Source organism: Peromyscus maniculatus, chromosome 19 (assembly GCF_049852395.1).
Source record: "Peromyscus maniculatus bairdii isolate BWxNUB_F1_BW_parent chromosome 19, HU_Pman_BW_mat_3.1, whole genome shotgun sequence".
NCBI lineage: Eukaryota > Metazoa > Chordata > Mammalia > Rodentia > Cricetidae > Peromyscus > Peromyscus maniculatus.
In genome coordinates this window covers 80507967-80523675 of record NC_134870.1, presented here as the reverse complement: position 1 = coordinate 80523675, position 15709 = coordinate 80507967, and the positions used below count along the sequence as shown (strand labels likewise).

General features: G+C 36.7%; 1 protein-coding gene across 3 annotated transcripts in view; it reads right to left on the bottom strand.

Moving 5' to 3' along the window:
* Nucleotides 1-943: 943 nt before the first annotated feature.
* Nucleotides 944-15709, bottom strand: part of Cd226 (CD226 molecule) — a 99133-nt gene continuing 84367 nt past the window's right edge. For 2 of the 3 annotated variants that reach the window (XM_076555666.1, XM_006989961.4), the window contains exons 5-7: nt 12648-12747; nt 7936-7993; nt 944-3326 (exon numbers count right to left, since the gene is read on the bottom strand). In XM_076555666.1, coding sequence (XP_076411781.1) covers nt 3213-3326; nt 7936-7993; nt 12648-12747 — 272 coding nt within the window. In that variant the 3' untranslated portion in view covers nt 944-3212. Of the gene's footprint in view, nt 3327-3923; nt 4094-7935; nt 7994-12647; nt 12748-15709 lie in introns of those variants that run through there. The other variant, XM_076555667.1, reaches the window with a different exon arrangement.

Sequence of the window (15709 nt, the reverse complement as noted above, 5' to 3'; positions counted from 1 at the left end):
CAGGGAGAAGGGTTTGGACTTGCCTCTACTGGATGTGCCTCCCCATGGGAGGCCTTGCTTTTTAGTGGGGGGGGAGTGAGTTGGGAGGGGGAGGCTGGGGATGGGAGGAGGGAAGAAGGGAATCTTTGGTGTGTAAAATAAATGAAAAAAATTTTTAATTAAAATAAGACTATTGTAATGAGGATGTTATTTTATTTAATAGAGTTCTATATGCAAATTAATATAACTTGCAAGTTTAAAATAAAAAAATCAAACCTTCTAGTTTTTTTTACTTTATCTTTTAAAATTTATCTTTAAAAATTTTTTAAATAGTATATTAGCAATAAGTTTTAAAACTTAAACTTTAAATTTATATTCTGGAGTTATAGCTCAATGGTAGAGCACTTGCCTGACATCTAAAAGCCCCAAGTCCAATCCTCATTAATAGAAAAATGGGAAAGAATAAAAGAGAAAAAAGATTTATATTCTATTTTCTTTCTGTTTTTGTTTTGTTTTTCGAGACAGGGTTTCTCTGTGTAGTTTTGCACCTTTCCTGTAACTCACACTGTAGCCCAGGCTGGCCTTGAACTCACAGAGATCTGCCTGGCTATGCCTCCCAAGTGCTGGGATTAAAGGTGTGTGCCACCACAGCCCAGCTAGATTCTATTTTCTTAACATTAACATGAAGACATTTAAATAACAACAGCAGTCTGATTTAAAAAAAATAGTGAATGAATAGTTTTTGTAAGTGCCTAAGAAAGTATTCTGTCTCTAATCAAACCCAACTTCCTTTCATTGTTTAATATAGATATTAGGATAATAGCATTTAATGTAAGCATGTATATTTTACTTAATGTTGTGTTATATACTGTTATACATTATGTGTATAAAACACCTCCAGAAAGCATCTAGCATCCAGACCAGCACCAAATATTAAAAAAAAAAAAAAGAAAGAAAGACAAAGTTGTATTTCATTAGTAACTTTAATCTTTAATTTTTGGCTCAGTTTTGATCACCCTGCTTCCAGTCAGCACAACAGGCACAATTTTTGGAGGGGGTCACATTCCAGAAATCTGGTGAACTGTACAGGATACAAAGACAGCAGTTAAAATGTCCAGAGAGACAGCAGGCATCATCTCTTCAACATAAGAAAGATATGGGGAGGTCAGAGGTCGCAATAAGTGTTGTTGATAAATACTAAATTCTGCAAGGGAATTACATGTAGAAAGGAAGGGTAGGCAGAGTAAATATATTTTGAGGGAGTGATTTTTTTTTTCAAAAAAGCATGTGAATTCCCACAGCAACAGAGACAAGTGCCCAATGTTCTGGAGGCTTTCTTGGTCTACTTAGGTGATTCTTCATACAAATCACTGACCACCAGGTAGCTACTTATATCTTCCTATGGTGCAATTATAAAAGCATTCCCTCTCACTTACTTAGCCATTACAAAATTGGGCACCCAAATATTCTAGAAAGCAGTATTTTGGTTGTCTTTTAACATTTGTGGAAAATAACTAGACTGCTTTATGAATAATACTTAGCTGTTTCACTATGCAACCTGAGGTGTGTAGCCATGTAATTTCTGATGGTTCCAAATGTTGACTAGTTTCTGTTAATTGTCTTCCAACTTTGGTACACTGACATATTTATGGAAACAGTTCACAAAATGAGACACAAAAATCTTCAAACAAACAATAAGAAACTGAATAACCATTCTTGAATAAATACATAAACACAACTAAAAAAATGGTCCATTTTCATTTATAGCCCTCTGAATTTCTGTTGTTGGCAAAATAATTGGCCTATTCATCATGCATGGTATTTAAGGTTAAAAATATGAAATATCTACTAATTAGCTTAAAACTATGAATTACAGTTGAGAATCTATGTAACAGCATTAGCATCTGAATTTGTTTCACTTAAGTTTGTAACAAAATATACAAACCAGAAACTTAAATGGAACTTTCGACAATGAAGATTTAAAGATTATGACCCTTTAAATTTCTTTAGAGATAATAAATGGGTCTTTCAGATACTAAACATCATTTAATTTGATAAAGACTACCATGATTTGAAGATAACTATAGTTTTATTTAGTTTCACAAATACTTCTTATTTTTTCCTCTATCCTGAATAGAACTATAACAGGTGTATTTTCTCAATGGCAGCAGTGTTGGTCGGGATGGACTTGTCCAAAATCTGGAGCACAGGTTTTCTTTCATATATCATTATTCCGTGACACCTTTCCCTCTTCCCCCACATTCTCCAAACTCTCTGCTCTCAGATTCCTACATTTCTATACTCTACTGCTTACAACCACCAATCTCTTTCATGCATTCATTTTGCAAGTTTTTTAACTCACAAATTTACATATTAAAATAAATCTCAAAATTGGAAAAAAACATTATCAAAAGCATGATTTCTTATTGGAGCATCTCATTTTATAAAAGACTAGGCCCAGTGGATGGCAAGAATTCTCTATAGAACTGGAGATGAATTTATTTGAACCCAGAAAGGGAAGAGACACATTTCACACCTGTCTCATTCCTGGCCATTCCTTTACATATACTTTTTTAAAATTATGCTGATCTTGCAGCATACTCACTTGTTAGCTGGTTAACAAGTGATGTCTTTGTAGTCAGTGTTTGTTAGGAATAACAACTTCTAGGCCCCTCTCATCCTTCTTTTTAACAATACTTGGAATTCCCAAGTAATGCTTTAGTGCCACCCCCATTTTATAGGAGAACCCATACCTGACTTAAGTCATCTCATCCTTTACGGTAATGCTATCCTCTTACTAATATGTGAATAATAAACTTTGTTTCTTGTGTTTGACCAGTAAACTTTCCACCAAGTGTCACTGGCAATCATCATGGGAGCATCTGAGGGAAGCAGCAAGAGTATTGGATCTGTAGTATTGGAACCAACACTGTAGGGAGGATCCATAGACAAGCTTCTGCCCACCATTAATTTCAAATATAACAAGAAAACCTTATGACACTTCATCTTCTCTAGACTGTTCTATTGCACAATGGGACAAGTTTTCTTCTGTGTGAGCTAATTACATTTGGATTATCTAATGTATCTCTATTAAGAATGTTCCCAGGTGATGAAGTATTTCTTTTTAGCAAATAAAATAAATTGAATACATTTTATACTCGTGGTGAAAAGAGGATGGCTAAAAATCTATGCCACAGAAGTTATCACTAATGTGCTCAGGCCAGAAGAACAGCTTAGACTCTTGGTTTTGGTCTTTGAGAGAAGGTTGGATAGTTCACATAAATGTCCTCTTTTTCATCATCTATAGACTGGATGGGAGAAGTGGGACTTCTGCAGTTGGTGGCTACCTACAAAATAAATAGCAGAACATTTGAATGGCTCACTAAATTTCAGCACAAATTGAAGGCATTCTATCTTATTTGATCTTACCCTACAAATGCACTTAGCCAAATTCCCATTACAAATAATTTGATAAAATATTCTCCATATCATCTAAAACTTAATTTAGAAATTACATTCTCAATTTACAAGACTGGAATAGATGCTAGACAAATTTAAAGCAGATTATCAGGTTTAATATTATTCTGGTTACCTCTTCAAAGATAAGATGTACTCTACCTATGCAAAATCTAGTATATTTCTCCATAGTGTGTATATAATAATATCTGATGAATTGATACTTTAATAAATAAAACTTTCTTTAAATATAATATTTTTACTAATTTTTATTGTTTTAAATGTACATATAATATATTTAGGTCATATTAATCACTGTTCCTTTCCCTAACTCCTACCAAATTCGTCAGCCCATCCCTCTCAACTTCATGTCCATTTTTTAATAACCCACTGATTATTATTCCAATTTATTCTGCCCATATACAAGTAGATGTGAAGTCATCCACTGGAACATGGTTGACCCACCAGAGGACACATCCTTAAAGAAAACTGATTTTTCCTCCCACAGAAGCCATCAACTCTCAATAGCTTCTCATCTAGGGGTTGGGGCTTGTGAGTCCATCTTCCCTCCAGGTTGGAATGCTGGCTGGCTTCATCTTGTATGGATCTTGTATAGGCAACCACAGCTGCTGAGGATTCATCAGTGCAGTCAGTAGTCCTATCATGTCCAGAAGACAGCATTTTAGTCCAGCCCTCTCCAAACTTTGGCTTTCTGCCCCCCTTTCCTTGATAATCTGATAATCTCTGAGCCTTGGGAAGAGTGGGTTTGAATAGATAGATAGATAGATAGATAGATAGATAGATAGATAGATAGATAGATAGATAGATGATAGAATAGCTGAGCACTACACAGATACTTATTCTCTTCACTTTAAAATGAGTCATGACTTTCTATGTTAACCACTATCCACTGTACAAAGAAACTTTTGTGATGATATCTGAGAGCTACACTAGTTTATAGGTACAGAAATATGAATTTAGAGAGCAGATTAATACTACATCCGTTTAGCAAATCCATAGGTTCTTGCATGGGGCCTGTAAGTTCCCCACCATAGGTCTTAGAATTACAGCACCAAGCATACATTTCCTCACATGGAGCAGGCCTTTTATCCAACCAGAAAGTAGTTGGTTAGCCCATAATATTTGTACCACTAATGCACCAGTGTTATTCAAAATTTTTGAGAACTTTTTCCTCTAGCATCCTAAATAGTGCCCGTTGACATTATTTATGAAAGCTATCCAGAGGGAAGGAAGTTTCCTTGTCAATAGCAACTTGATTTCTCTCATATAGCATGGGTAAAGTGTGTGGTGTCTTCAGAATAGTCTTATCATTAAGTTCTCATGGGAAACCAAGAAGAATAGCAATAGACTGTATTTTTTAAATTCCTCCAGGACACCCCTGACCAACAACTTGAGAGAAGGAAGGTCATACCTAGCAATATTCTCTTTAATAAATAAAAATGTTAAAGTGCACAGTGTCCTATATTTAAACAAAAAGTAAGCAACTAAATATACTGAGAGAGAGAGATCTTTTGATGACTAATTCAAAATTAAATTATTTTTGCATCTGTATGAAGAAAGCAAAAGGAAAACAAAGGTGCTTTGATATTGATATGGACTGTGTAAAGCACTCAAAAGAATCAAGTATATATAACACCTTTATCTTTCACAGTTCTAAGATTTCAATCATTTAAGATTACTAAAATTGTCCACAAATCCTTTATAATATCCTTATGCTACAGAAGTCTGGAACAACTGGCTATCTAGTGGAGATAATTTAAAGCATCTTTCTTTCCACTCTCAAAATTCATAGCAATAAATTTGCATTTGGATTGGCTTTTTGGGACAAAAAGTTCAGCACAAAGAAAGGACTCTAAGCACTGGGATTGGAGCATCATCTTGTGTGCTCTAGTAGCAGATGAACTAAGGCAAGACATCTTTGTTTTGAACTTGATTTCAAGAAGCAAACTATGAATCAGTCAGGAAAAATAATTTCCAAAGACCAATGCTTCATAAAAGAGGAAAATTAAATTGATAGATTATTAAGAAGTCTGCAGCACACATATCAGATTGTCAGGGACTTTTTAGTACTTGTCCTTCAGCCACGTAGTACTTGACTGCAAATAATTAAAGTGAAGAAAAATTGACGTAATTTTGGATAGCACTTGAGAAAATGTTTGTCTTAGTTCAGGCAGCTATAACAGAATAGCATAAAATAAGTGGCTTAATTAAACAACAAACATGTATTTCTCACAATTTTAAAGTATATAAAGTCCAAGGTCAAATATCAACTCAGGGCTTGATCCTTGAATTACAGATATTCATCTTCCTTCTTCTGATACCAAATTTTTCCTTGTGCCAAGTTTTTCCTTGGACAAAAACAAACAAGCAAACAAAGGGATATGGCTTTCAAACTCTTCGCATCTCTTCTCATAGGAGCTCTAATTCCATTAATGAGGGCTCCACCCTTATAACCCAATCACCTCTGCAAGGCCCCACTTGCAAATACTATCACCCTGGAGGTTTGATTATTTCAATATATAAATTTAGGGGGCATATGAGCATTCAATTCCCAGCAATGTTTTATAGTGAAACTTAAAAAATACAATAATATGCTATTAACATTGAGATATCTGGACTAAAATTAGGGACAATGAACATGAAAAAAGCATCCCTCCTATCTGCAAAATCAGAAGGAATTTTCCATTTTTTGAATTGAACAGTAGGGGGCAGAAGCAAAACAGAGTAGAAAAGAAAAAATTCATTGTTACAATCCTACAACACACATGAAAATTCTGTAATTTTATAGCCTATTTGAGCATTTATTAATTAAAAATAATTCAAAGATAATAATATCAATGAAAGTCATGAATTATACCTTTCTTTGTGTGTGCTATGCTTCTGAGTCATTTTGTGGTTTAATTTAGCCCTCATAATAACCTTATGACATAAAATAATGTTATGTTCTGTACTGAGTTGAATAGGTGCCTCTTTAAAAATGTCTTTACAAGAGATAGCGCCCGTGTTCCCACTGTTAGGAGTCCCATGAGAGGACCAAGCTACACAACTATAACATGTATGCAGAGCACCTAGGTCAGTCTCATGCAGGCTCTCATTGTCAGTCCCATATCTGTAAGCCTCTATGAGCCCAGATTAGTCGATACTGTACTGGACTGCCTTGTCCAGCCTTAATAGATGGGGAGGTGCTAAATCTTACTGCAACTTGATATGCCACGTTTTGTTGATTCTCATGTGGAGAATCTGCCTATTACTAAACAGAAATGGAGGAGGAGTGGATTGGAGTGGGGAACAGAGGGGTCGGGCTGGGGGAAGGGAATGGGAGGAGAGTAAGGAGGGGAAACTTCATCCAGGATGTAAAATAAATAAATAAATATTTTTAAAAATAAATATATTTACAAAAACTTCATTATTTAACATATTTTGGAAGTAAGATCTTTGCAGATAAATTAACACTAAGGAGCTAGCTAGGAGGGCTTGGTGGCTAAGTGCCTAGTGGACAAGCATGAACATAGAATTTAGATTCCCAGCACCCATGTGCTAGCTGGGCACAGATCTCTGCAACCCAAGTACTAGGAATTTAAGACAAGAAGATCTCAGGGAGTCAATGGCCGGTAAATCTAGCAAAAGTGCCAAGCTCTCAGTCAATGAGACACCGTCTCAAAAAATAATGTGGAGATCTATAGAGGAAAATAGAAGACATCATGAACCACTGGCCTCCACACATGCAAATATTGGCAACAAAACTTGCCTTCATATGCACATCTACACACCCAAAACCTAAGAAGGTAAAGTTAATGTGATATACTGAAGTAAGGAACATCAACCTTTAGTCCAATATGACCAGTGTCTTTATTAGAGCCAGAGAGACCCAGACAAATGCAAATAAGGCATCATGTGAACACAGAGAGAGGTTTAAAGGCACATCTGCAAGCCAATGGATCTGCAAGCCAATGGATCTGCAAGCCAATGGCTGTGCAGAACTGCAGGAAACTACCACAAGCTGGAAGAAAAGTGCAAGACCAGTTTTACCTAAGAAGTAGTCATCCTTCTCATGCTTCATTTTTTTTGTTTACTTCAATCCTCATAATTATAAAAGAGTACATATCTGCTGTTTTAAACTATCAATTTTGTTCAATGTGTTATAGAAACACACATAATGCAGATTTTAGCAATGTATTGTGCTGACTATAATGTCAGTGTAATTTCTATTATTTTTCTCACAATCCTCTTGCCTTGGTTTTTTAAGAACTAGAACTATGGGCATATAGTATTTTTTTACACTACTATATCTTTAAAATTCTGGCTTCAAAACTATTAACAATAAGAGAGTGAGTATTTCCTCAGCTAGTTGATACTTGAATTGCAAGCAATGGCATTCAAGATCATTGAAAGGGAAATAAGCAATAAGATTGATAACTGAAAATAAAAGAGGTCTTACAGGAGACTTTTAAACAATAGGAGCAATAACAACCAACTTACCTTACTCTGTTTATCCCTGGGCTCTTTAAGTGGTGTTCTCACTTGTCTCCTTCTCCTTCTAAAACACAAATTCAGCAAAGACTATTAAGATACTGCACTCTAACACTAGTTATCCCTACTTTTCAAATCCTTGCTGTGTCTCAAGCCAGTGTGTACCTGGTGAATAAGTAGTTATGGCTATAAATAATTGCTTTATGTCTACACTTTCTACTGTGGTGGTTTGATTGTCAGCTTGACTAGATTTTTTTGTTTTGTTTTGTTTTGTTTTGTTTTTGTTTTTCGAGACAGGGTTTCTCTGTGTAGCTTTGCGCCTTTCCTGGAACTCGCTTTGGAGACCAGGCTGGCCTCGAACTCACAGAGATCCGCCTGCCTCTGCCTCCCGAGTGCTGGGACTAAAGGCGTGAGCCACCATTTAAAGTCATCATGGAAGTGTATTTCTGGTATGATTTTTTGTTTCCAGAAATTTTTATCTGAAGAAGACTCATGCTGATATAAGTATTACCATCCTACTGGCTGGGGTCAAAGGCTCAATAACAAGAAGAAAATACACTGGGAATCACTTCCCTTGGCTTCCTGACTGGATACAACATGACCAGATTACTCATACTCTTGCTTCCATGGTTTCCAAACTGTAAGTCAAAATAAATCTGTTCTTCCTTAGGGCTGTTTTTCCTGGTGTTTGTCACAGCAATGAAAAGCATAACATCTCACCTTCTCCAGTGTGCTTATAGATGGGAAGGACAGCTACACGGCTCTTTGGGCAGAGTACATTAGTAATTAATCCCAGTGATTTCACAAGATACTATATAGTGGGTTAGTATTAAAACAGCCTACAGCTTTGGGACTTGGAGGTTTTCTACAATTAAAACTTCTTTAAAATGCTAGCATTGGAATTTATTGGATGACAATAATAATTGACTTAAGTTTCATAAAATCTCCTGGGTCTTTATAAATTACCTGGATGCATTATTTTGAGTTCATCAAAGCTCTAATACATTAGGAAAGTGCTGAGAGGGAAAATACCATCTTGCCTGGTATCTTAGTTGGTTAGTAGTATTGCTGAAGTTAAAGCCAGGGCTCTCCCACCTGACTCCAAGGCATCCTCACCCTGAGTCACTTGGACAAACAGGCCATCCAGAAAAATAGTGTGCAACACACTCACCTAGGAAAACCAAGGTTCCTGGCAAAAATCTCAGAAAAAAAAATATAAGAGAAACAAAAAAAGATGATAATATAATTGAATGTGTAGAAAGAATAACCACAGCCAAGAATATTGAAAGAGCTGTTATGGGGGATCATGACACTCTCTTTGTCATCTCTTTCTGGACAAGATTCTAACTGAACTAAAACAGAAATAGATTAAACACAAGTGAGAAGTTTTGTTTTCTTTCCATTTCTGATTATTTGTTTAAAGATACAATTTTAATTTCTCTGTAGAAAATCTGAAAGCAAGATATTCTTTCTACAAAGAAAAGCTGCTCAGTAATGGCTATTGCTTGCAGTGTATACTTGGAATTACTTGAAAGTACCCCTACTACCTCAGTACAATTTTATCTCTTTATGTGCTTTTATTTGGTTTTTGTTATTTAAGAAATTAGTCCTCAATTTATTTCCACATTCCATGTGTAAATGTATAATGTATAAATGGTATTTTCCTAAGTTTATGTAAGTCAATTCTTACTTATTCTTTAAGAAAATATGTGATATGGCTGTTATTGGATGGATCTATGCCTCTGGCCAGTTAAACTGTCATTCATAAGAATATCTATGTGTATCTATATGTGTCTGTGTATGTCTTTCTCTGTGTATTTGTGTGTCTATATGCATAGGTATGTCTCCGTGTGTAGGTGTCTGTCTCTGTGTATGTTTACCTATATTTAAATAAGACTAGTACATACAATGTGGTGAATAAAAGAGAACTTGACTTAGATCTCAAAGCTCTCTTTATGTAACTTGTGGTGTGCTACTTTCTAGACAAGGAGGGATCCATATCTCTCACTGTCAGTCCTTTTACCAAAGTTTGTTTTGTGTTCAACAGTTGTCCTGGTTTGCCTAATTGTAAGGTACTTCCCCATATGTGACTTTTTTTTCAGTGCTGAAAAGAGGAGAGTTTCCAGCATATCAAGATATTATGTAATTTGCAAGTATTTACAAAATGTATGAATAAGCAATATTTTTCTCACTAAATATTAAATATCACCTTACAAAGACGGATGTCCATCTCATGAATAAACTTTGGCTCCTTTCATCCTGAGCAACACTCTGTGCTGCTGATCATATTCACTATTGTCAACGTTCTCATCTCTACATGTAACAAGCACACACCAGAAGCAGAGGAATTGCTCCCAAGGACATCAGAATCATAGGTGACTAGGTGCCAAGAGCAAAGTCAGGATTTGCTTTGGCTCCTGTCCAACTCAGCACATCTGAAGCTGCAGCATTATTCTGAACAGGAAGACACAGGGCTCCAGGTCATTGCTATAGCCCTCGGGTCAGTTTTCAAAGCATTTCCATTTGAAGTAACAACCAAAAGAGACTTGTGACAAAGTAGGATGAACATGTGCCCTTTCTTTTGTGATTTTCACCTACTATTATGCAGTCAAGCCCATTAATCTTTTTATAACATTTAACCAGGGGGAGGCTACATACTCTCTGGTTCAATTTAGTTGTTCAGATAAAAGTAATGCATTTTCATGAAGCGAAACCCATCATGTCCAACATCTGTGACCCTGCAGAGGTCCCTCCTGCCACTCACTGTTTCAGCTGTGCTGCCTGGCCCTTTGTACTGCACCTGTGGCCTCTGCCCTTTGCATCTTTTAATAAACCAAGGTGGAGCAGTGTAGAATTTTCTATGATACTAACACTTGGGGGTTTTTACTTCAACTTGGTAATTTCTGGTCAGAAAAAAATTAAGGCTACCCGTGATGGGGAGAAAGGTAAAACTTCCCTGTGTTTCCAAGAGCTTATACAGACACCTATTGAATATGTACTATTTAGACATATTAGTGCTAAATACAATTGAATGGTGAAAACGAAAACCATAACATCCTCACATTATTATTATAGATGTGGAGGAAGGTAGGGCAATGACAAGAAGAATTAAAATACAAAGTAAGATGCAAGGAATGGTAGAAAAGGAGGACAAAGTGATTCCAGGTAGTGACATCATGTTTATTTGAAGGAATATCAAAAGAGGACAGATCTCTGGCATGGGGAAAGAGGACAAATGCTGAATGCTGAATGAAGCCTGAAGTCAAAATAGAGAAACTGTATTTTCATAGCAAAATTCTTCTCCTTTGAGAAGTGAGTTAGACATGTTAGAAATATGTATAATGGTTCCAGTTTTAACAAAATTAATCAGCACTAAGGGGTAGTAGTAATGTGGACAATATAAATGAAGATGCTGTCAAGATGCAAGGTATCTTCAGTGACTTGGTTAACAAGTTCCAAGATTATTCTGATGTCTGGGGGAAGATAATACAAGTGTCAATCAGGAGAATGACATCACTAGTCCTATCTTCAAAAGAAGTAGGTAAAATCAATAGGTTAGTTCGGGCGGTGGTGGCACACGCCTTAATTCCAGCACTCCGGAGGCAGAGGCAGGCGGACCTCTGTGAGTTCGAGGCCAGTCTGGTCTCCAAAGCGAGTTCCAGGAAAGGCACAAAGCTACACAAAGAAACCCTGTCTCGAAAAAAAAAAATCAATAGGTTAGAAGGATAAAGTGTGTCAGAGAGCAAAGTGGGATGGTGGTGAAAGCAGTTATTAAAGTCAGCAAAAGAGATGGGGGTCAGGGACAATATATGGAGAGAGGTCATAAAAACCTGCTGGGGAACCATATTAATAAGTGTGTGTGTTTTAATATTGTCAGCAAAAGAAGAATGAAATTTTATTTATTCATTTATCAAAACAACCATATTAAGTGCCTGTGCTGTTCCAGACATGCAAAATATCAATGTTCAAAGAGTCTTCCCTTCCTCCCTTGAACAGGGAATACTCCAGCTGGTACATAGTATAAGTTATCCAATATAATTAAAGTTGAGAGGGATGAGAAACACTAGATGAATCAGCAGTGCTCATGGGAGAACTAGAAGCAAAAATAAAGGGACAACTAAGGAAAGTTTTTAACTTTCTTCTCTGTCAAAATACAGCAAAGAGTAAGAAGCTGTAGTAGAACCTAAACCTCTGTCTAAGGCCACCCTTCCATGCCTAGCTAAGTCACTTCATGTAACATCTCTAGATGGCTTCCTTCAGAAACTGTCAAACCACTTGTTATCTTGCTGATATATAAGCTTCCTTACCTCTTATTTGCCACATTTCAGTAAAAGGAAGCTGATGAATGAATAAGCTTTCCCCTTCTTCTCCCTGTCTCTTTCTCCCTCTCTGTAGCCCTCTCCAGCCCCCTCACACAAAACCTTCTCAACTGACAGCTGTTCCCATGGAGGAGCAGAAAGGGAGGATGGAGGTGGAGCAGGACGATAAGGGCACGCTGCCAACTCTACTAATTCCTAAGTGAATGATTCCAGCTGTCTATAATAATACTGCCCCTGCTTCTTGTTGCTTGTTTGAGAACAGTAATTAAATATACATGCGCACGCACACAAACACACACAAATCCTGAGTCAGCTTGATAAGTTGCTGGGTCATTTGTAAAGAACCTTAAATATCAGAATTATTCAAGGCAAATAATACCCAGGCTAAGTTGCCTTACTCACCTGTTATAAAACATGATCGTGATGACTATAATTAGGATAACAAACAACAGGGAAACTGACCCTCCAGCAACGGGAAGGATAAAATGGTTATTGGATGCACCTAGAAGAAAAAAATTTGGGTGTGAATTAGTAATTTAATTAAGGACACCAAGAAAGGTAGAAAATGAAGAAAGGACCCATTAATCATGACAGGTCAACAATCAAACTCAAAGAATCTAATAATGATAGGATAGGATAAGGCAGAAAGGCAGTTTTCCTTGAGAGCCTCCTTAATTCTTATGACTATCACAGGTTTTTAATTACCTCCTTGACTAAGTTGGGTTCAACAAGAACGAGAATATGGGGCTGAAAAGATGGTTCACTGGTTACTTCTCCTGCAGAGGACCTATGTCTGGCCCCAGCATCTACACAATGGCTCACAATTGGCTGTAATTGCAGCACCTGAGAATCTGACACCTCTGACTTCTAAAAGCACTGATGCTCACATCCACATATGTTACACAGATATGCAGATACACATCAAGTAATAAAATGGATCTTAAAAAAGAACAATAATTGCTGGGGGATGTCTTTCTGCACAGTGTGAACATATGTTCGTCCCATTGGTTAGTAAATAAGCTGCTTTAGCCTATGGCAAGGCAGCTTAGAGGCAGGTGGGAAATCCAAGGAGGGAGAAGAAAGAGAAAGGTGAGTCTGGAGAAATGCCAGCCTGCTGCCCAAGGAGCAAATGCCAGCAGACTGGTAAAGCCACAGAACACGTGACAAAACAGATTAATAGAAACGGATTAATTTAAAATATAAGAGCTAGCTAGCAAGAGGCCTGCCATAGGCCATATAGTTTGTAAATAATATTAAGCCTCTGAGTGATTTTTTTTTTTTTTTTTGGTTTTTCGAGATAGGGTTTCTCTGTTTAGTTTTGCACATTTCCTGGTACTTGGCTGGCCTCGAACTCACAGAGATCCACCTGCCTCTGCATCCTGAGTGCTGGGATTAAAAGCATGCACCACCACCACCCGGCAAGTGATTATTTTATAAGCAGCTGCAGGACCACAGGGCTGGGCAGGACCAGAGAAAGTTTCAACTACAAATAATAGTAATTGCACCCATTGAATACATATACTCTTTTATTATCATATACAAAAAAGAATTTGCAGATAAAAATTATAATACTGGAGTAATATGTTAATAGAACTGCATCTTATATTGACATATACTCCAGGTAGGCAATATAACTGAAATGTTTACCAGAATTTTTTAAAATATGCTTTATACTACATTTGAATGAACATTAAAAGTAGTGTTGAAGGTGAACATGTTACTCCAACTTAGTGTTATCTGATACTCTAAATTTTCCCCTTGACTGGTCTCTATTTTAGCTGATTGGTCCTCTGGCACCACCTTTCTCTGTTCAGAATTCTTGCATCTTTCAAATGAGGTGATGAATCAGTATTTGAAAGAATGGTGAGCTACTACTTGAGAAATCCCATCTCTGGAGGTACCAAAAGTAGGTTAGAGACTACCCCACTTTTATCTGTGTCCTCCTGCCCACGGCCACCGTCACCCATTTCCACTCACAGAGCATCTTCTGCGATAACCCCCATGACTATCAGTTGCTGGTAGGGGTGAATTTGAAGTGAGGTTTTCCTGTTGTCTTTATTGCTCTCTATTGAGACAGCACATTTGCCACTGCAGTCTGGAAATCAATGACAACCTGAGAGGAATGTCCATTCAGCTCATTCTACCTCATATTTCTTCAGGACAACCCATATTTCCTAAGTCACAGCTTTACTGAATCCTTTTCTTATAATAAAAACTTAAAGTCTAGACCAGCTTTATTCAAAAGAAATTAAGACAAATAAAAGGTGTTTTTAAATTTTATATTTGTTTAATCTGTATTATAAGGATAAGTGAGAGCAGCCATATAGTGGTTCTCTTACTGAGTCTGGCTTATGTCATTTAACAGAATATCACAAGGTTCATCTCAGGGTCACAGATGGCATAATCTTCTGTCTGTATTGCTGAATGTTACCTCGCTCTGTCATATATACCATGTTCTTTATTCATCCCACCACTGATAGACATGTTGGTTGTTTCTATATGTTGAATGCTGTGAATAGTGCTATGTGAACACAGGGAGACAATAATCTCTTCAAGGAACCAATCCCTAGTCTCTTGGATATACACTCAACAGAGGAGTTAGTAGGTTGTGTAGTAGTTCCACCTTCAATTTCTTGGGGCACCTCCGTTTTGTTTTTCACAATGACTATGCTAATTTATATTCCTACAAAGGGTGTACCTGGGTTCCTTTATGCCACATCTTTGCTAACATTTATCATATCTTTATATTTTTATATTAGCTATTTATCATGTTATTCATGCATGTGCACTTGCACAAACATGAGCATGCATGCGTACCTTGTGATTTTGAATTCTGTTGGTGACTAGTGATACCAACTATTTTTTTCCATACTTCTTGGCAAGTTTTACATTTTGTTTAGAAAAGATCAATTGAGATCTATCTCTCATTTTAAAATTTCATTATTTTCAGTATTTTTCTGATAAAATCTTGAGACTTGTGACAGCCCAGATGAACTTGTAGAATATTATTCCATGTGAAATAAGGCAGATACATAGAGACAAACACTATGAGTCTAAGTGTAGGTGAAATCTAAAAATGCTGAAAGCAGAGAGTGGAATGGCAATCTCTGGCATAGAGTAGGAAGTACAGACTATGAGGTCATGCTCAAGGGTACAAGCTTTTGTTATATGAAGAAAAGGTTCAGGGGCTATAGAGTATAGTATAGGTAAGTTAGAGGTGTATTAATTAATTTGGTGATGGTAATCCTTGCTCAATATTTACATATACCAAACCTTCATATTGGACACACTGAATATATTTAAGCTTTGGGAATATAGATTTAATTTTTTTAGAGTTAGAAGATGGATCAGTTGGCAAAGCACTTGCCTTACAATCACAAAGACCTGACTTTTGATCCCATATGAAGTCTGCTGTGGTGTCACACTCTATGTTAAGAAGTTATGTTACTTCTGTTACAGAAGTA